Source organism: Grammomys surdaster, unplaced genomic scaffold (assembly GCF_004785775.1).
Source record: "Grammomys surdaster isolate TR1022 unplaced genomic scaffold, NIH_TR_1.0 125690, whole genome shotgun sequence".
Taxonomy (NCBI): Eukaryota; Metazoa; Chordata; class Mammalia; order Rodentia; family Muridae; genus Grammomys; species Grammomys surdaster.
This window is the reverse complement of record NW_021620526.1, coordinates 1,506,988-1,529,628: the sequence shown is the minus strand read 5'-3', so window position 1 is coordinate 1,529,628 and position 22,641 is coordinate 1,506,988. Positions and strand designations below refer to the sequence as shown.

The following is a 22,641-nucleotide window of genomic DNA, read 5'->3' as shown; positions in this document are numbered from 1 at the left end:
ATGATAACTCCTTCAGTTCCTCAAGCACATCTCAAGGTCATCACAGAATCTTTCCTGTGTTCACATAGCTAGTCACTTCCCCATTCTTTAGGCTGGTACTTTCTCAGCTCCTGAAACATAAGAACCTGAGTTCCCCAGCTAGCTGCTTCAAGCCAAGGTATATGCTGATTTGTTTCTCAGCAGGCATCCCTGTGGCCCCACCTCTACTGCTCAGATTGCAGATTCGGGCACATATTTTGTCCATATCACCAGTTTCTCTCAAGAACTCTTGTTGGCCCTGATAGATACAGGTCTGTCTAACAAATTTTTGTTTTCCAGAACTGTCTAAACCTCACACTCTGCTCCTTCCAAGGTATCAGTGAGTTTTCTTTCTCATTTTCTTTCCTTTTTGTCTTGAGACTCCCAGATGACTGATCCCTACGTTCTGTTATAGAATTGGTATGCAGTGTTCTTTTAACTCTATACCCTTGGTTTAATTAATGAGCCTTTGTTTTCTGTGCATTGTTATAATCAGCTTGTAGGCAGCAAATTGACTTTATGTTCCCCAGGTTCATTCCAATTCTTAGTGCATGCATGCTGCTGCAGTGCTGAAATGCTATATAGCTAAGAGTTTCCAGCTCATCCCCTCACAGAGTTTCCTCCCCATTGGCTACTGGCTCCCAGGAACTGATTTCTATGCCTAGCTTATAGCTTAACACAAAGTAGGTGCCCAAATAAAGTCATCACTGCCTTGCAATCCATTTCAACTGTCCTGTGTACCTTTCTCAGTGCTGCTGGGTGGTCTTCTATATTTCTCCAACCAGCTCCTGATTCTCCACAAAGGCCATTTCAACCCATTTATGATGATTAAGTATATAGTCCTGCCCAGCCCCTCATTCTCAAAAACTGACTGCTTCTTCATAGAAGACAAGCTATATCTGACAGGAACTGCCTCCCCTTCCTGCATCTTGTTAAGGTAGAAGAGGTAGTTATGCAGCATTTTTCTGTCTTCCCTTGTCATCCATCAGTATGACAAATATTCCACATTGATATTCACAGTTCACACTTTTTCTGAGTTCTAGACCTTTGTATCCCTTGGCCTATAAATGTCTCCAGCCAAGTTTTATCACAAAGTCATTTGGTCCTCACTGAACTTGAAACTAATCTTCCCCATAGAATATATTCCTTCACCAATAGGCTCTCAATAAATGATGCTAACACCTCATGTAACCCAGCAGAGAATCATAGGTATCACTTGTCCTATCCATTCCTACTGTTCCAAATTACTGCTGTGTGTTGCCTCTTAAATAGCTCAAATCATATGATTGCATCTCTGTGCTTAATCTACCTGCAGAATGCCCTACCCTCGTAGGCCCTTCCCAGTATAACCCTGTTCCTCTACTGTCTGACCCCTTCACTCATATCATCTAGTCTCTGCATGCTTTCTGGCTTTATCACTTATCATTCTTACCAATTGACCTGGTATGATTTGTGTAGAATTTATCTTCATTTCAGGAAACCATGTCCTTACCCATCTCTGTGCTCTATTTGTCTTGGGTATTCTTGTCTGTACCCTAATTTGTGCCTTCTTTGCTTTTGGCTATATAGGTATCTGGCACCTCCTGTGCTATCCTAGAGCACATGACCCTCAGCCCTATGCTGCTCTTGATCCTGTTCTCTTCTGCCTACCCCAGCAAATTTGGAGAACCTAAAGGACCAGAGTCTCTACTTACTCATCACTGTCCCAGTACTGAGCTAGAGCAGGACATTTATTTGTATATACTGGATAGTTAGTTGCAGAGTAGTGTGTCTTTGTGTTACAGATGTTTACCTTTTTATCAAGATAAAATTTAGGTAACATAAGACTCCTTAGTTTATACTTCAAGGATTTTCAATATATTCACGATACTGCAAGTTAGCTCTGCTGTCCCAATTCATCACCCCAAATGGAACTCTGTATCCATTTGCTGTCACTCCCCATTCCCCTTGTTCAGCCTCTGGCACCAATTAATATGCTTTTATCAGTATAGATTCCACTCAATTGGATATATTATAAAAATGGAATCATACATTTAAGAATTCTTTTGTCTCTCTTCTTTCATTTTAAAAGATAATTGACTTTGTAACATCTGTACTTCATTCCTTTTTCTGATGAATAATATTCTATTGTATTGAAAGATAAGATTCTATTTGCCCATCTATCAGTTTATGGACATTTAAATTGTTTCTCCCTATTGGCTCTTGTGATATATCTCTTCTACTCATGAGTATATATGCCAAAGAATTCATTCAGAACAGGTACTTAAATAAAGCTTGCACACAAATGTTCATAGTGGCTGGATGATATGGGTATTCTTTTACCAGTTATAACTTTCACCAATTGTAACTTTGGAGGACCCTTGAAATTGTCTTCCACAGCAGCTGTAGCTTTTTACATTGCTACCAGGTTCTCTGAACTCTCATCTAAATGTGTTTTGAATATTGATCACTGTAAAGTGTAAGCTAGCTACACACCAGGTTTATTATAAGATCATTTATCTCCTTTTTTGTTACATTTATTTTCTCTTATTAAATTGCTAAGATAAATTTTATGGTTTCAGAACTCCAAATTGTTTTATTATGCAGAAATGTTGTGATAGTATGACATTTTCTAGGTAAATAAATGACACTAGCAGAAGGAACCTTGTGTAAAGGTCACTTGGTACTGATTTAAAATCCATAGTTGGTGAAAGGATTATTAAGGGTTAAATTGTGTCCTCAATAAAATGATGTGTTGAAGTCCCAACTCTTAGTGCTTATGAGTATATTTTTGAAAGAATCATTATAAATGTAATCAAGTTAAACCAAAGTCATATTATATTAGGATGGGCCTTAATTCAGCATGACAGGCACATTTTTTTTTATTACATTTACTTGTATATACATTGGTGTGCTTTTGTGTATACGCCAGAGGACAACCTTGCAGGATTTGCTTCTCTCCTATATCGATTCTTGTTATCAATCAAAGTCAAGTTGTCAGGCTTGGTGGCAAGTGCCTAGAAGTGCCATTAAGCCATTTTGCTAGCCCAGCAGGTATTTTTATAATGAAAGTAGAAACAGAGACAGAGACAAAGACAAAGGGGAGATCAACTGCAAACATGGAAATAGAGATTAAAGTGTTGAGTATATAAACCTAAACTGCCTATGGATACTAGGAACAAGGAGAGCCAAAGAAGAGTATTCTCCATGGTTGTTGGTCTTATTCATTAACTGACGGGATTTGGAATCCTATAGATACAACCCTAGGCATGACTTTGGGAATGTTTTCAGAGAGGTTCAACTTAGGAGGAAAGATTCACCCTGAATGTGGATACCCCCACCTCTTAGACTGGGGTTCTACACTGAATAAAAAGGAGACAGTGATCTAAGCAGCAGCCTACATCAATGTCACCTCTTAAATCTGTCACTGTTCTTCCTCTGCTGTAATGGACTGTGTCCTCTCAGGCTGTGAGCCACTTTCTTTCCTTAAGTTACTTTTGCCAGATATTTTGTCATATCAATGAGAAAAATAAGTGGCGCACTCTTCTAGAGACTTCTAAGGAACTCTGACCCTCTGGCACCTATATTTCAGCCTCATAGCCTTGAGATGTAGTGATGGTGTAATGAGATGGTGCACTTCTGCTGGTTTGTGCTGACAGTTCGTGGTACCTCTGTTGTGTTCTGGCAGTTCTAGGGCAACCATATAGTATATAGAAATTTATTAACAAGGGAGTTTGATGTATCTTTACTGGTCTATGTCTGATTACAGTAGAAACAGTACAAAAGTTAATTCAAGAAGTAATGTATATCTTTTGCTTTTTTGTAGGCAAAGGGTGGTGGATATGAAAGTGAAAGTGCTTACCCTAATGCAGAACTCATATTCTTGGAGATCCACAATATTCATGTGATGAGAGAGTCACTTCGTAAATTAAAGGAGATCGTGTACCCTTCAATTGATGAGTCACATTGGCTATCCAATGTGGATGGGACACATTGGCTGGAATATATACGGGTAAAGAAGTTCAATCATTTTTCTACTTTATAATTCAGACATCTAACCATCTGTCATAAATATTTCTATTTATAAGTGGTTTTTCAACATTACATATTAATGCATCTTGGCTATGTAGGAAACCTTTTGAATGTTCTTCCTGGAAACAGTTAGACTATGGTCTTTGTGGAGGGCTTTTCTGACAAAAATTCACAATGTTTTAATTACAAATCAATAAATAAATAACTTTAAGACAGGGTCATGTAGCCCACACTAGCCCCAAAACTTGCTGTTTTGATGAATTTGATCTTCTGATCCTCCTGACTCCACCTTCCTAGTGCTAGGTTTTCTAAAAAGTTGCGGTTTTTAAAGCTATGGTTTCATTTTAAATTATATGCATATGTGGAGATTGCTATATACACATATGTAATGGCTGTGCCTGCAGAAGTCAGAAGATTGTATTGGATCCCCTGAAGGTGGAGCTACAGGTGATTGTGAGCTGTCTGACTTAAGCCCAGAACCAAACACTACACAAACAGTATGCACTCTTAACTGCTGTGCCATCTTTCTATCCCCAAGTTTCTTTGTTTTAAATGACCGAGTCTTTCTGTGTAACTTGGGCTGCCTTTGAATTCACCACCTAACCCAGACTGGCCAGAAGTTGCCTCCAAAGTGCTAAGATTACAGGAGTAAAATATGCCTAGTTAGTTAGTCAGGTTTTTAACAGAATTTTTGACCCTTCAATAAATGACTCCATTTATTTATCTCATTTTTATAATTTTTTTAAAAACATGATGCTAACAGTTCCTAGTGATTCTTAATTAATTTCGTGTTTGTTGTTGACCTTTGTTTTGTTTGGGATACTGGGGCTGAAACTTAGGAACTTACTGAAATACAACCATTCTTGTATGGTTTTCTGGCCAGAACATCCAAACTTTTGTACAGAATTATCTTATACAGTAGTTAACACTTAATGTACCCTTGTCTGTTTAACCTTCTTTTTTGAAGGTTCTCCTTGCTGGGGCAGTGAGAATTGCTGATAAAATAGAATCTGGGAAAACTTCTGTGGTTATCCACTGCAGCGATGGGTGGGATCGAACATCCCAGCTCACATCTCTGGCAATGCTGATGTTGGACAGTTATTACCGGACCATTAAAGGATTTGAGGCTCTCATAGAAAAGGAGTGGATAAGCTTTGGGCACAGGTTTGCACTGGTATGTTGGTTTGGCTTATGCATAACTGTTTTATTATTTCACATACATGTGCCTGGCATTTGGTAACATATATTCACATGCATGAGCAACCTCTTTTCTCTACACCAGACTTGAATTTCCTTAATAGAATACCATGGACCTCCACATTGCTTGTTCTCAGTAGAGCTTATTTTGTATAACTACACATTTCTGTTAAAATTAGTCAAATCCATATAACACAGAATTAATCACTTTAAAGTGCCCAATACAGTGTCCTGCACTCATAGTGCTATGTAACCATTACTTCTTTATAGCCCTTAAACCTATTTGTCACCCCCAAATGGAAGCCCTATATAATTTAGTCAGTGCACTATTTCCGCTTTCCTTCAGTCCCCAAACTCATAATCTTCCTCTATAAAGATTCATGACATACCTATAATTGGTTAATTATGTACTTATATGTGGGATTTTCCATAACAAAGTACTACAGACTGAGTAACATAAACCACTGTATTTTTTCACTATTATGGAAGCTAAAAGTCCAAAATGAAGTTCCAGTGGGGTTGGTCTCTCCCAAAGTCTCTCTTCTTGGTTTGTTTGTTTGTTTTTCCCCTGTCTGCTTTTATACCATTTTAATTACATGCAAGTATTAAGGTCAGTTCTGTTGTATTCTAGCAAATACAACAGATGCAAATAGTCAAGGAACAAGCAAGACAATAAACACAGATAGTCAAAGAACAAGCAAGGCAATAAACAAAGTCCCATGATCACTGTTTCTAAGGGCTTACCAGGATGACCAAAATAACTGAGCCTACTTCCCTGTCCTAGCCCAAAGTCATTTTCATGCCTGAAATTACTTCTTTGTTCTAGCTCAAGATTTAGATTCCTGCCTGAGATTACTTATTTGTTGTAGCCCAAGATTTAGACTCTTACCTGAAATTACTTCTTTGTTCTAGCCTAATGTCAGATTCCTGCCTGAAGCCCATTTCCTTGTCCTTGGCCAATGTCAGATTCCTGCCTGAAGCCCATTTCCTTGTCCTTGGCCAATGTCAGATTCCTGCCAAGCAGCCCCCAAAGCTCTCCACATCTCCCCCTTTTTTATTTTATAAAAAAGACTAAGCCTGTCTTAGGTCATTCTGCCAAGAATGCCTTGCTTACCCATCATGGAATATGCGTTATCAAAAGCAATGCATTTATGTCTTAGGTTGGTAAGGCTCTGTATAGAATCTTACCCATCCTTGGCTTGCCAGGCTATTAAATTAATAACTCTGTCTGGGGTCCATTTTCAGTTTCAAGCTGTGTACTTTGGCCACCAACATATTGATGTTGTTAAAGACATGCTTTAACACCATGAGCAGGAATAGAAGTATTCCCAGGACAAAAAGGGCTAGCATAATCAAGCTATATATGCCATTCTTGAAACGTGACCAAAATTGAAATACTGACCTCAGGCCATGGATGATTTTATCAGCAGTATCTGCAGCATCAAAGCTCAGTAGAACAGCATTCTTTAAATTCATAATCTCACTATGCAAAGTTAGAACATCCAGAGAGGTGTTAGAATTATGTCAAATACACTGCAAGTTTCTTTAAACTTTTTCCTAATTATAATGACTACCACTGTAAATTTTAGATCTAACATGAATCCAATGGTATTTGGCATGACACTCGTGATGGCTCCTTATTCTTAAACTCTGAACTTCCTTCCAATAATTTGAATAGGACAAAGAACATCAATCCATTGTTCCAAACACCTACCAAAATCCTCTTGAATACTCAACACATTAGTAACATTTTTTTTGCTAAATGATTAACAAAAGTAGCTGTCTTGACTTCTTGTGTCAAAGCAATTGCAGAAGCAGTGGTGCTAGCAATTAATGTAATTAAAGCTGTTATACCAGCATTAATCAAGCCCATTACCCCTTTGCTTCTGCTTAAAAGCTGACTCTCTTATTCTAGTACTTGCAAGGTGGTTTTAGAATATCAAGGTCTATAATACTCAGGGCAATAAAACAAAAGCTGGTTGATAGACCACTGTAACAGACATGCCAGGTTTCAACACACTAACACAATTAGAAAGTATATAATCAGTGCAACTTACATTAAATACTGTAGAAGAAACAAAAGTAATTTTAATATGACAATTAAGAGTCTTGACACACGCACTAACACTTGTTTGAAATCCAGATCCTGTCCCAACTTTATCTCCTGCTAAAGTAACATCATAGAGAACTGCAGCTAACTTCCAAATATATCTCTGAAAATGTCCAGATCCAGCCTTCCAAATGAAGACTGTTATTTCCAACATTGGATTTATTTCTAGACCAGTCCATGATGTAGTCTGAATAGCTGGTCACATTTAAGAAAAATACAAGAGTCATTATAACATCTCATTTTGATTCTCTGTCCCACAGGGTCTAAAACCTTGAGGCAAGGTAGCTTGTCCCATCTGGGATATAGGTAAGCAAAGGTGGGTCAGGAAAATATGTCCAATACAGCTTCCCAGTCACCCTTGTCAGGGCACTCAGCAAGTTCACAGGTCAGCATCATTCTTTGTCCCGGCATCAGCATGTCTCACCCATCACTCTGGTAGCCTTCATGTTCCTTCAGAATCCTGCAGAAAAAACACAAACATGCCCTCTTCCCCATATTAGATACCTGATCGGGATCATGCCATATGCCAGTAAGTGGATCCTTCCTTTTCACCTAGGCATAAGTATGCCTAGTTGTAGAGTGCCATAGACACTCAGCAGAAAGTTCCTTGACATCCAATTTTTTTTAAAAAAATTTAAAATAAAAAGAATACGATTTAAATAAATTTGTGGTGTATGGGGATATACCTCCCCTCTTTTTATTTTATGAAGATATTGTTTCAAAGTTCCATGGGCCCCTTCCACAATACCTTGTCCTTGAGGATTATAAGGAATCCCAGTAATATGAGTAATATTAAATTGATGACAAAAAGTCTCAAATGCTCAACTGCAATAGCCAGTTCCATTATTTGTTTTAATCTGATTTGAAACAGCCAACATAGAAAAACAATGTAAGCAATAACTAATTACATTTTTAGTTGCTTCCCCTGTTAAAGCAGTTGCAACTTAGAAAGCCTGAGAGGGTATCAGTAGCCACATGTACATATTTTAATTGTCCAAAATCAGAAATATCAGTAACATCCATTTGCTATGATTGATTACGTTATTTCCAACATTGGATTGATTTCTAGACCAGTCCATGATATAGTCTGAATAACTGGCCACATTTAAGAAAAATGCAAGAGTCATTATAACATCTCTTGAGGATTAACACTATTATGTAGTACAGGTAGAAATTGAGGACATTCACCACAAGCCTTTTTAATTTGATGTGCACATTCTGTAGAAATACCAAATTGTTTTCTCAAGGTATTACTCTTTTGATGATGTAAAGAATGAGATTGTTTGGCTAACTGTTCCTGTGTAAGGCCTATAGTCTGCCTTGTATACAACTCTGCTGTGGCCATTTCCCTAAGGGGTCCAAGCAATCCAGTATGGGCTCAACTGCTCTGAGTGCAGAGGATCCTCTGGGATGGGTCAGAATATGGTGTGTTCATGGGAGCAGACCAGCTAGGAGTCTGCCCCAGCAGAAAGGGCCAGGTGGAGGGCTCTTGGTTTGCAAAAGGCCATCCCATGCTCTTTCTGCCTCTTCCCACATCCTCCGTGAACATTTCTCTGGTATCTTTTAAGGACAGCAGTTTTGTTGGGTCAGAACTTAACTTTAGTGACATCTGTAAAGGGTCTTGCCCCAAAACAGTCACATCATAAAGTACTGGAGCTTTGGCATATAATTCAGCCTGGAAAAGCTTGCTTTTTTGATTTGCCAAGTATATTCCCAAGGGTGAATTGTTCCATCATTTGGTGGGCATTTTGGGGCAGCCATTTCTGTGTCACTAAAACTGGTAGTGAATTCTACTCTGCAAAGCCCCTTGAGCTGTTGGGAATAATTCATTGAATTGGAGCACTCCTAAAGTCTGTGTGAGGCTCAATGTGAATTGCAGGATGGGCAGTGCAAGGACTTGAGTAGCATAGGTGTGGTGATCTGAGTTTATTTGCTGTGAATACACTTCAAGGAGGAGAGCTATTCAGAAGTCCTCCCAGAAGGAGAGGGAAGCTTCCCAATCTCTGAGCTACATGTCCTGGGAAGCTGTTGTCAGATATTTAGATACTTCATGCTGCAGTAGGGTTTTGCAGGGAGAGTAATTTGAATATATCAAGTGCCTGCTGCTGGCCTGGCCCCTGCTCACAGCTCTTGTGGCTACTTTAAAACACCATCTTAAATTGTTTGTTCCCCTTCAGCAAAGGCTGAGCTCCATTGGGAAGGGTATGGAATTTCCAGATGTTTGCAGATGATTTTCTCCAAAGCCACAGAGGCTAGTTTCATTAATCTTTCCTCTCCAGAATATATGTCCTGAGGGAAAGAAGGTTTTCAAGGTTATTTAACCAGAGAGGAAATACTAAGAGCTGTCTGTTGTCATGCCAGCCATGGCAGTACCAGGGCCAACAAGAAGCTCAGGCATCAGGATGGACCCACAGTGCTGTGTTCTCACCCATCCTTGTCAATGCTGAAAATTCAGCAGACTACAACTACAAAGAAAGAAATGTGACCATAAGATTACAGTTGACAAATGATGAACCTGGTTTCTAGGATATGAGTTATCTACTTAAGGTCTCACCACTAAGCCAGTTTATGAACAGGGATCAGGTCCATAACCACATTTTCTGGATCTCTGTTCTCTACATTATTTGTAGTTTCTGTGAATGATCCTCTGAGACCCTCAAACTAGTACCTGCCCTTACCTACTTCCATCATCTATTTCTTCAACATTATCATGGAACTTTCTAGGTAACTTATTTCTATTCTGCCTCCATTCCCATTGTTGTACCCTAAAGTACAACCCTTTTGGTTTCATGGTATTCTTCACCTATCACTGAAATTACCTGTCTCCCTTTATTAGAACACTCATCAAAAATATTTTATATATATATATATATATATATATATATATATATATATATATAAAACTGCATTTTTCCTTCTTGTTGGTCTTGACCCCACTTCAACCTGCCTTCCTTCTCACAATCATCCATCACAACTAGTCTTTTTTTTTTTTTTTGAGACAGGGTTTCTCTGTATAGCCCTGGCTGTCTTGGAACTCACTCTGTAGACCAGGCTGGCCTCGAACTCAGAAGTCCACCTGCCTCTGCCTCCCAAGTGCTGGGATTAAAGGCGTGCACCACCACCACCTGGCCCCATCACAACTAGTCTTATCACAGCCACTTTTTCTTTATATTGTCATAGTTTCTGCCTTAGCTCAGGTTTTTTTAATCTCTTTCAGGAAGTATCCTAAGTAGTAGCTTTTGTAAAGCCTTTCTCCTTGCTACCTATCATCCCCTGTAACCAAATGGGGCATTCCCAGAAACAGGTCTGATGTTGTCACTGCCCAGTATGAACTCCCCAGTGTGGCATTCAATGCCTGTGATGTTCTGTCCATACCTCAATGCTCTAGTCTCGTATTTCAACCTCTTCCTCCTCACTTGTTCCCTCAGTGTGAACCCTGACTATCCACTTACAGTTCTATAAGTGCCTCTCACTCCTTCTTACTCCTTACAGTATATTTATGTATACATTAAGGAACAAGTGTCCCCCTGCCATTCAAGTTTAAATAAATGAAACCTCTAACATCATTGTAGCTCATGTGGCTTTACTTACTTATATTTTCCTCAGCCTCATCCTAAGATTGTTCATTTTCTCCCTTTTGGTCTCACTATACCCAATGCACATGGGAAAGCCCCTGCAACAGTGTATTACCCTTGTTATTTACTGGTCTTCCCACTTGACTACTCCACAAATTAATTAATCCTCATATACAGGCACTGTGCCTCAGTTGTCTTGGTATCCTAGGTGTCTTGCCAAGGATTGTGCCTATTCCACATCCTATGAAATTGCCTGGAATTATGAGGGACAGGCAGGATACCTTATATCAGACAGTGTTAATAGGTATTGTAAAGAAAACAAGAAGTGCAGGAGAGATAGCTCAGAGGGTAGAGGTGCTTGCCTTAAAACAGGAAGGAAATTCTGACATGTATTGCAACATATATAAATGTTAGGAGCCATCTAGGTTAGGCTAAAGATATGCGGATGACTTTCCTGGAGATGGCCCACCATTTTTGCATGGCTGCAATGGATAATCTCTGAATTACAGAGCCTTCAGAAATTTCATCTCAGGTCAGAAATTTTATCTCAGGGTTGCTTCCTGCTACTGATATGCCTTTCCTGTCAATATTGCATAGTCTGATGGCTCCTGGGCATTAGCCCACCCTATTGAACAGATTTCCTGCAGATCAAAATAAAAATGAACTTTCATGAATTAATGCTATTTAGATGAATTAATGATTTTATAGAATTCCTGATTTGATTCAAATAATTTTGGAAAGAAAGTTTTAAGAGATGGGTTTAGTTGTTTTGCCAGAAAGATATAATAAAGTTTGAATCATGCATAGCATGTGCCCATTCTTCTTAGAATAGTAAGTAAAGGCTGCATAATAAGGAATGCAATGAGTTTTCACAGTTACACTAAAACGAGAAACAGGCTTGGGACAGATTTGGAATCGAGGAAAACCATTCTAGGTCAGATCCAAGGATGAGGCAACAGGTGTGTACTATGATAAAATGAGAAAATGTTGTTTTGAACTCATAATGAGATTATAGAATGAAACACTGTTTTGGACTATCAACACCCTTCTGTGACTCTCCTTTTGTGTCACATTTTATCTATGAGATAATTTTCTAATATCTTTTGTCTATAAAAGGGGCAGAGAAAAGAAATAAAGTTGTTAGCTTGGTGGAGGGGGCTCAACTATCCATCTGTACTGTCTGGTTTTGTGTGTCAACTTGACACAAGCTGGAGTTGTCACAGAGAAAGGAGCCTCCCTTGAGGAAAGGCCTCCATGAGATCCAGCTGTAAGGCATTTTCTCAATTAGTTATCAAGGTGGGAGGGCCCACTGTGGGTGGTGCCATCCCTGGGCTAGTAGTCTTGGGTTCTATAAGAAAGCAAGCTGAGCAAGGCAGGGGAAGCAAGCCAGTAAGCAGCACCCCTCCGTGGCCTCTGCATCAGCTCCTGCTTCCTGACCTGCTTGAGTTCCAGTTCTGATTTCCTTTAGTGATGAACAGCAACGTGGAAGTGTAAGCTGAATAAATCCTTTCCTCCCCAACTTGCTTCTTGGTCATGATGTTTGTGTGGGAATAAAAACCCTGACTAAGACACCATCCAAATGTATATATGTATATGTCTATATATATACATGTGTGTAGGTATATGTGTAAATATGCATGAACATTTGTAGAAAAATGAGACAAGTGGTAGGGCCCGACCAGAATGTGTGTGTGTGTGTGTGTGTGTGTGTGTGTGTGTGTGTGTGTGTGTGAGTCTGTGCATATTGCCTATGTAAAAGATTTAAGTTCTTTGCTTTATTCTCTCTCTCTGGTTCACAAAGAGTTAATGAGTCCAAGGCTCTTGCCAAGCCAGTTAGATGCTTCCCTACAAGAAAGAAAGGGACTCTTAATGATTAATCCTTTACTTAATGCTCTGCTGATCCCAGCAGGAATTAATTACCAAATGTATATCTGTCTGTCTATAACTATGTACACTTAAGAATTAAAATAGTTCAGAGTTTCTCACTGGGCATTCTTGCCAGCCCCAGATAATTAAGTTTGTTCTGTCAGTAGTACTGGCACTGTAAATCACCTGTCACTGTTACTGAGACCTGTCTGCTATCCACATGATCCAAACCACCAATGCTGCTCCCCCATTTGCTGCCTTCCCCAGGAAACCCTATGATGTCAAGAAGGTCACTGACATATAAACCTTCAAGACATTGAATTGAATGGAATAAGTAAGACACAAAATGTTAAATACTGTTATGTTTTCCATTTACACAGAGTAGCTAGAATAGTACAAAGTAGTATGCTTGTCACCATGAATTATGGGGCATAGGGTAGCCATTTACTACTATTTAATAGGAACTGAGTTTCAATTAGAAAAGATGAACATTCGAGAATAGATGATACTAATAATTATTTTTTAAAAAGTATGTAATTCCATTTAACTGTACATTTAAGAATTGTTTTAACCTTTGGTAACTTTTATGTTGCATATTTGTATCATAATTAAACATGTAAAAGAAGAAGGACTGGAAATGTTGCTCAGTAGTTACGAGTACTTGCAGTTCAGTGTCCAGCACCCATATGGCTCCTCAATCATCTGTAACTACAGGAACAGGAAATGCAACAGCCTCTGGCCTCAGACACATAATGCACATAAATAGTAATAGACAAATTTATAAAGTAAAATAAAAGTTGCCTAAAACAACAAAACTAATCACCAAATGAAAACAAGGTAATATACTCTAAGAGGTTTTGTATAGAAATTGCTGGTACCCTTTGACACAGGGTTTCACTATGTAGCCCTGGCTGGCCTGGAAATCACTATGAAGACTAGGCTAGGCTCAAACTAACAGAGGTCCACCTGCCTTTTCCTCCCAGGTTCTCTGATTAAAGTCATGTACTACTATGCATGGCATCTCTGAGATTATTTTAAAAAATAAAATAAAATAAAATTTTTTCTTTCAAATGTCTATACATTTACACAATATGTTTTGATTTATCTGTGCCTCTCTACATCCCTCCAACTCTCCTGGGACCCACTACTCTGGTTGTTAGATACTGACATTACTTGTTCATTTCCTTGTTTTTGTGTCTTTCCAGGTGACAGTTTCATTCATTGATTATTTTCTTCCAAGCTGTCTGTGAAGATTGAATAATCTTCATAATCATTTCTTTCTTATCCCTTTGCTCATTTGGAAGCTTCTTTTAGAATGCTCATGATATAGATGTCTTCTTATTCATTAAACTTGTAGTACTTCTGGAAAATCTCTTTTAAAGTTGCAGGCATGCCACCATACCCACCTTTTACATGGGCGCTGGAGTGAGCCATTTTCTTAGCCTGCTTCCTGACATTTCTGAAATATGTTCTATTTTGTGAACTACTAATTAATCTTCCTACACTGATACTATTTCCTTGCCATAGTAGCGGTCCTTGGTCCCATCATTTGATCCAAAAAGTTTGCTGGTCAATTCTTCATCTTTCTTGGTGCCAACTATATTAAAGAAAAATTATAAAATCATCACCATGTAAATATAGAGTAAACTAAAAATTTGCTTTCTAAAAGAAGTGAAGTCCACTTAGTTTAGTGAACTCTTATTTTTAATTATATAGTCATTTATTTTTTTAAGTCATACAAAGTAGTACATTTTCTTTGACATTTTAATATTACATGACATTATGCTCTAATGTTCTAATTCATTCTTGTTATGAACAATTTTGAGTGCCCACGATGAGCAGGAATTCTCTTAGGCAGGATAAGACATGACTGGGGAATTTAAGTGGCTTTTGAGAGGACCATAGCATGCATATGTGTGTGTGTTTGCTTCTTTCCAGAGAGTGGGCCATGGTGATGACAACCATGCAGATGCTGACCGATCACCTATATTTCTTCAGTTTATTGATTGTGTTTGGCAGATGACAAGACAGGTAAGAGATTTCAAGTATATTTCCTACCTATTATATTATTGTCTTTGATTTGAATATATCTCATAGTTGACAAATATTCATTGCCACTTCATTCAAAATGTGGGTATATGTGTTAAATATGACTCCTTCTATTACTCAGTACAATTTGATTCTCATTCACTCAAAGATTCGAACAGAAAATTAGAAACAGTTTTCTTCAGCCAGTGGTTTTAGTCAATCCTCTTATCCATAGTTAATTCTGCTTCTACTTTCTACCTTTTGTCAGTCTCTGCTGAGCGCTTACTCCAAGATTTCCTTCAACATTAGAACTGCTAGTAAGCAAGCCAATCCAGGGCATCTGAGAATCTTCACACTGAGAGCCAATAACAGAGAGGAAGCTCGCAACTTTTTTGTCCTTAGCTGTTCTTTTAGTTTCCTGACTCCATTGAGGAGGACTCCAGTAAGCAAGGGAATTTGCAGGAATCCTCCTTCCCTGAATTAGTGACGTTCCAAGAATCAGTCTTTTTTTGTTTTTGTTTTTTTGTTTTGTTTTTCGAGACAGGGTTTCTCTGTGTAGTCCTTGGCTGTCCTGGAACTCACTCTGTAGACCAGGCTGGCCTCGAACTCAGAAATCCACCTGCCTCTGCCTCCCAAGTGCTGGGATTAAAGGTGTGTGCCACCACCACCCGGCAAGAATCAGTCTTTAGTGTAAACTGACTTCTGTTTATTGTACTTCTGTTTATTTGCTTTTGTTCCAGTTTCCTTAGCTTCATTTAGCAGAGTATATTTCAGTGTTTTAAATTAGAACTTTAGCACATGGTAGTCACTCAGTACAGGCCTGCTGCTGAGATTATTATTATTTCCAGATGTCTCATGGCTGTTAAATGTCTGTTACTGGCTGTAACCTGTTGGCAGTGCTAATAATCTTCACAGAAATTCTGAAAAACGACATTATGCATTGCCTAAAACAATTGAGGTGACCATGTGGTTTTTATTCTTTAATCTCTTAATATGATTAATTATAATAATTGATTTCTTTGTAACATGGATTTTTACTGGTTTTTGTTTGTTTGTTTGTTTGTTTGTTTTGTTTTTCAAGACAGGGTTTCTCTGTGTAGCCCTGGCTGTCCTGGAACTCACTCTGTAGACCAGGCTGGCCTCGAACTCAGAAATCTACCTGCCTCTGCCTCCCAAGTGCTGGGATTAAAGGCATGCGCCACCACTGCCCGGCTGATTTTTACTATTAAACCAGCCTTGCATTCTTATAGAATTAACCAGACTTGGTCATATAATATTACCCTTTTTATATACTGCCAGACTCAGTTTGTTTACACACTGGTAGAAACTTAGAAGTATGAGCTCATGGAATTGTATTTATGGGATAGTTCTTAAGTATGAGTAATCTCTAATATGTATAGAGCTAGTCACTCATTCTGTTCTTAAATCACTTTTGATAAATGCTGAACCTGGAAAGTTCCTTCCCATTCTGTAGCCTGCAGTGTGCCTCCAAGCAGAAAGCAGCTTCAATAATAGTACTCTCTCTTCTCATTGACTTGTGTTTTCTCAAAAGCCGTAGCAGTTCCATGTTGTCTACTGCCTATTGCTAGTAAGCCTTCTATAAGAAGAGTAAACCTGGGCCTTGTTCTATCATGTGAAAAACCAGAAGCTACCTGGTTTTGGTGCAGGCATTGAAGAACACAACAAATTTTGTCCTCTGAGAAGGGGGCCTCTCCCCTCCCCATCACAGCCCACCCTGGCACATCAAGTCATTGCAGGACTAGGTACATCCTCTCCCATTGAAGCCACACAAGATAGCCCAGTTAGAGAAACAGGATCCACAGGCAGGTAACAGAGTCAGAGACAGCCCCTGCTCCAGTTATTGGGGAACCCACATGAAGGCCAAACTGTACATCTGCTATATATGTGTAGGGGTAGTATAGGTCCAGCTTCTGTATGCTCGTTAGTTGGTGGATTGGACTCTGGGAACTCCTAAGGGTCCAGGTTAGTTGACTCTGCTGTTCTTCTTGTGGAGTCCCTATTCCCTCTGGGTCCCTCAATCCTTTCCCCAACTCTAACACGCGATTCCCTGGGCTCCATCTAATGTCTGACTGTGGGTCTCTGTATTTGTTTTGGTCAGCTCCTGGGTGCAGTCTCTCAGAGGACAGTTATGCTAGGCTCTTGTCTGCAAGCATAATAGAGTATCATTAATAGTGTCAGGGGTTGGTTCTCGCCCATAGGATGTGTCTCAAGTTGGGCTGGTTATTGGTTTCCTCAGTCTCCGCTCCATTTTTGCCTCTGCACATCTTGTAAGCAGGACATATTTTAGGTTGAAGGTTTTGTGGGTAGGTTGCTGTCCTTATCCCTCCACTAGGAGTTCTGCCTGGCTAGAGGATGTGGCCACTTCAGGCTCCATATCCCCCACTGCCACGAGTCTCAGAGTTATCCTCATAGACTCCCTGTGGCTCCCCCACATCCCAGGTTTCTGACAGTTCCTAGAAATGCACTCCCCTGCCCAGTGCTGATTTCCATTCTCTCTCTCTCATCTCCTTATATCTGATTCCCCCTACCCTGCCCTGTTTTCCTCCCAATCCATTTCCCCACTCAGTTCCATCCCTCCATCCACCTCCAATATCTATTTTATTTCACCTGATGAGAAAGATTCAAGCATCCTCCCTTTGGCCCTCCTTGTTATTTGGTTTCCTTGGTTCTATGGAAGTGTAGCATGTACGTACCTGTAATTTATGGCTAATATCTACTTATAAGTGAGTATGTACCATGCATGTCCTTTTGGGTCTGGATTACCTCACTCAGGATGATATTTTCTAGTACCATCCATTTATCTGCAAAAATCATGATGCCTTTGTTTTTAATAGCTGAATAGTATTCCATTGTGTAAATGAACCACATTTTCTTTATTCATTCTTTGGTTGATGGACATCTGGATTGTTTACAGTTTATGGCTATTATGAATAAAGCTTTTATGAGCATAGTGGAGCATATCTCCTTGTAGTATGGTGGGGCATCTTTTGGGTATATGCCCAATAGTGGTATACCTGGGTCTTGAGGTAGAACTATTCCCAATTTTCTAAGAAACCACCAGATTGATTTCCAGAGTAATTGTACCAGTTTGTAATCCCACCAGCAATGGAGAAATGTTCATCTTACTCCATATCCTCACCAGAATGTCCTCTCACTTGAGGTTTTTTTTTTTAATCTTAGCCACTCTGATTGGTATAAGGTGGAATCTTAGAGTAGTTTTAATTTGCATTTCCCTGATGACTAAGAATATTGAGGTGTTTCTGGGCCATTAGAGAAATAAATTAAAATCTTAAAAATAGAAACAGTTGTTTCTTAACCAGATCTATTAGTTTTGTCTTGAAATTCTCAATTAGTTAAATTTTGCATGGACTGTTTGCTTTTTTTTGGATAGATATTTGTTTTTTTAATAAAGAAACATAAACAGCCAACAAATTTGAAAAAAAATTCTCAGCATTACTAATAATCAGAGAAGTACAAATCCCTACCATAATAATATGCCATTTTACCTTGGCAAAATGTCTGTTTTGGGGGCACAAAGATCAGTGAAATATGAAGGAAAGTATACTTTTAGCTGTGCTGAGGAGAACCAAGAATAGCCATTACTGAAGATGATGTCAATGTTCTTTTTTTTTTTTTTTTTGGTATAATAAAAGTGTCTTAGACCAGGATTTATTTATTTTTTAACGTTAATCAAAGGCTTTATAAATTTGGTAATTCTCAATAACAAGATGCCCATACAATCAGAAGTGTAACCCAATACCCAACCTAGATATACAAACTACCTTTGACTGGCAGAGACACTCGAACATCTGCCTCCATGCCCCCCCCATCTCCTAGCTCCTCTTCTTCTCCTCCTCCTCTCCTTACTCCTCCTCTTCCATTCCTTACTCTTCCCACCTTAGCTCCTCCTACACATCACCCTTCCTGTTAAAATAACACTTTTTTCTCAAAATACAATTAGAGCATAACTATACCAATTTGTATCAGTAAGGTACAAGATAGACCTAATACCCAGTCCATCATTTTGTTGACTAACCAGAACCTCTGTTGTCTTTCCTAACTAAAAGACTTAGTTCTGAACCTAGCTTTTTTCTTGGCTTTAGAGTAAATATCAGCTGAAAACCATCCTCTCAAATCTTTTCACTCAAAGTAAATAGTAAGGATTGGCTATGAGACTGTAAGTCTTCAACCCCGTCAGAAATCCAGAATAACTTAACTGAAGTTATGGGAAGCACAAAGCATAGCTTTTAAAACTTAGCCAATTTATAGAGACTGCTGAACACCTGGACAGTCCCTATACTACAAAACGTTGGAGCATCCAATCTTCAGTCTTCTGGCCCAGGATCGTCTGACAGACCTAGTGATGCAGAATTATTAAGGGCTGATTACTCTGTCTTGGCAGATATAATCAGTCGACTATTCCACAAGTGTGTCCTTTTCTGGACAGTAATTTGTCTGTAGATGAAAACGCAATTCTTGCCTAGTGGCTGTCTCATCACAACTGGAATAACTCCAAAGATGCTCAATTTCTTCTTAGAATCTAAGACAGGAAGCTTTCAGGAGCAGACACGTCTCTAATCAAAATGAACATTAGTACAGAAATGTGTGTAATGTCAATTTTGTGGACTTCTGACGTTTTGAAAATCAACTATCCATGTAAGGCAATCTGGAATGTTGTCTGTTAACTCCTCTCAGCTATTTCTAAATAAAATATAGAAAACACCCTAACAATAAACTCACAGCCATGAATTTGCTATAGGCCCTTAACTCACAGGCTAACCATCTCAAATCAAAGGACTGGGTCTAAGCCTTGTATTCCTAAATGTGTTATAAAGGCATAATGCCTATGAGAGTAACAATATTAATCTCACTTTTATATCAATAAGAAACTCATACCAATGAAAATCTTAAATTTGAAATCAAAGTAAATTTTGTACCATTTAAGAAATTATAACTTCAGCTTAATAACAATTATACAGATTTCTACCAATAGGTATCTTCTGCACCTGAGATTCTCTCTTCTATCTTTTGTATTCTGTTGGTGATGCTTGCATCTATGACTCCTGATTTCTTTCCTAGCTTTTTATCTCCAGGGTTGTCTCCCTTTGTGATTTCTTTATTGTTTCTACTTCGATTTTTATGTCCTGGATGGATTTGTTCAATTCCTTCACCTGTTTGGTTGTGTTCTCTTGCAGTTCTTTAAGGAATTTTTGTGTTTCCTCTTTAAGGGCTTCTACCTGTTTACCTGTGTTCTCCTCAAATTCTTTGAGAGTGTTATTTATGTCCTTCTTGAAGTCCTCTATCATCATCATTAGAAGTGATTTTAGATCTGGCTCTTGCTTTCCTGGTGATATGGGGAGTTCAGGACTTTCTCATGTGGGAAAACTAGGTTCTAATGATGCCAAGTACCCTGGGTTGCTGATGCTTATGTTCTTGTGCTTGCCTTTCACCATCTAGATCACCTTAGTGCTACCTGCCCTATCTCTGACTGGAGCCTGTCTTTCCTATTGGTTGTTTCAGAACTGTGTGGGGTGGGTGTTACTACTGGGGTTAGAGCTGGGGCCCAAGATCTGCTCAGTGCTCGGGCCCAGACAGGAAGGAACCAGTGCTCCAGGCCAGGAGTGAATTCCTGGGTCCCAGTGGGTCCTAGTTACTCCCTGTTTGGGGCAGGTGTTGCTGTCTCCTTACCTGAGATACTGCCCAGGTTGGAGCTCCTGGGAGGCCCGCTTCCTCTGGGTTTTGTGAGATTGGGTGCAGAGCTGCTACCCAGGATCTGCTCAGTGCCGAGTGTTTGCTTTTTTTTTTTTTTTTTTTTTTTTAAGGTTATATGCCTTCTTTTTTTCTTTTTTCTTTTTTTTTTTTTTTTTATTGGATGATTTATTTACATTTCCTATGTTGTCCCCTTACCCCATCCCCCACCACCCCCTCGGAACCCCCAATCCCCTCGCCCCTCCTCCTTCTTCTCTGTGGATGTAACCTCTATCTACACCCCCCCACTCCCACCTCCCCACCCTCAAAATTCCCACCCCCTGGGGCATCCAGCCTTCATGAGGTCAAGGTTCTCTTCTTCCACCTATGCCCAGCAGGGCCCTCCACTTTTACATATTCAGCTGAAGCCCTGGATCCCCCCCTAAGTGCTCCCAGGCTGGTGGTTTAGACCCTGGGAGCTGTGGTTGGTTGGTATTGTTGCTCTCCTCATGGTGCCACAAACCCTTTCAGCTCCTTCAGTCTTCACTCTAACTCCTCTATTGAGAACCCCATGATCAGTTCAATGGCTAGTTGTGAGCATCTGCCTCTGAATATGTCTGACTCTTGAAGGCCTCTGAGGAGATATCCATATCAGGCTCTTATCAGCATGCACTTCCTGTCTTCCACATCAGCATCTACCTTTGGTGATTGCACATGGGATAGATACTCAGGTGGAGTGGTCTTGAGACGGCCCCTCCTTCAGTTTCTGTCCCTCACTTTGTCTCCATATTTGCTCCCTTGAGTATTTTGTTGCTCCTTCTAAGAAGGACCGAATCACCCTCACTTGGTCTTCCTTCTTTATGGGCTTCATGTGGCCTGTGAGTTGCATCTTGGGCATTTCAAGGTTCTAGGCTAATATCCAATAATCAGTGAGTGAATACCATGTGTGTTCTTTTGTGATTGGCTTACCTCACTCAGGATGATAATTTCTAGTTCCATCCATTTACCTAGGAACCTCTCGAATTCATTGTTTTTAATAGCTGAGTAATACTCCATTGTGTAAATATACCACATTTTTTGAATCCATTCCTCAGTTGAAGGACATCTGGGTTCTTTCCAGCTCCTGGCTATTATAAATAAGGCTGCTATGAACATAGTTGAGCATATGTCCTTGTTATATGTTCGAGCATCTTCTGGGTATATGCCTAGGAGTGGTATAGCTGGATCCTCGGGTAATGCTATGTCCAATTTTCTGAGGAACCGCCAGACTGATTTCCAAAGTGGTTGCACCATCTTGCAGTCCCACCAACAATGGAGGAGTGTTCCTCTTTCTCCACACCCTCGCCAGCATCTACTATCACCTGAGTTTTTAATCTTAGCCATTCTGACTGGTGTGAGATGGAATCTCAGGGTTGTTTTGATTTGCATTTCCCTGACGACTAAGGATGCCGAGCATTTCTTTAGGTGCTTCTCGGCCATTCGAGTTTCTTCTGTTGAAAATTCTTTGTTAAGCTCTATACCCCATTTTTTAATAGGGTAATTTGGTTGCCTGGAGTCTAATTTCTTGAGTTCTTTGTATATATTGGATATTAGCCCTCTATCAGATGAAGGATTGGTAAAGATCTTTTCCCAATTTGTTGGTTGTCGTTTTGTCCTATTGACAGTGTCCTTTGCCTTACAGAAACTTTGCAATTTTATGAAGTCCCATTTGTCAATTCTCGATCTTAGAGCATATGCCATTGGAGTTCTGTTCAGGAACTTTTCCCCTGTGCCCAAGTATTCGAGGCTTTTCCCCACCTTCTCTTCTATTAGTTTCAGTGTATCTGGTTTTATGTGGAGGTCCTTTATCCACTTAGATTTGAGCTTTGTACAAGGGGATAAGAATGGATCAATTTTCATTCTTCTACATGTTGTCCTCCAGTTGAACCAGCACCATTTGTTGAAAATGCTGTCCTTTTTCCACTGGACAGTTTTAGCTCCTTTGTCAAAGATCAAGTGACCATAGGAGTGTGGGTTCATTTCTGGGTCTTCAATTCTATTCCATTGATCTTCCTGCCTGTCTCTGTACCAATACCAGGTAGTTTTTATCACTATTGCTCTGTAGTACAGCTTGAGGTCAGGGATGGT

At 39.5% G+C, this 22,641-nt stretch overlaps 1 protein-coding gene across 2 annotated transcripts in view; it reads left to right on the top strand.

Annotated features, from left to right (window-relative positions):
- The window catches only part of Mtmr1 (myotubularin related protein 1), a 64,389-nt gene that overhangs the window by 32,636 nt on the left and 9,112 nt on the right, over positions 1 to 22,641 (top strand). For both annotated transcript variants that reach the window (XM_028787993.1, XM_028787992.1), the window contains 3 exons: positions 3,824 to 4,009; positions 4,997 to 5,203; positions 14,716 to 14,808. In XM_028787993.1, coding sequence (XP_028643826.1) covers positions 3,824 to 4,009; positions 4,997 to 5,203; positions 14,716 to 14,808 — 486 coding nt within the window. The remainder of the gene's footprint in view (positions 1 to 3,823; positions 4,010 to 4,996; positions 5,204 to 14,715; positions 14,809 to 22,641) is intronic.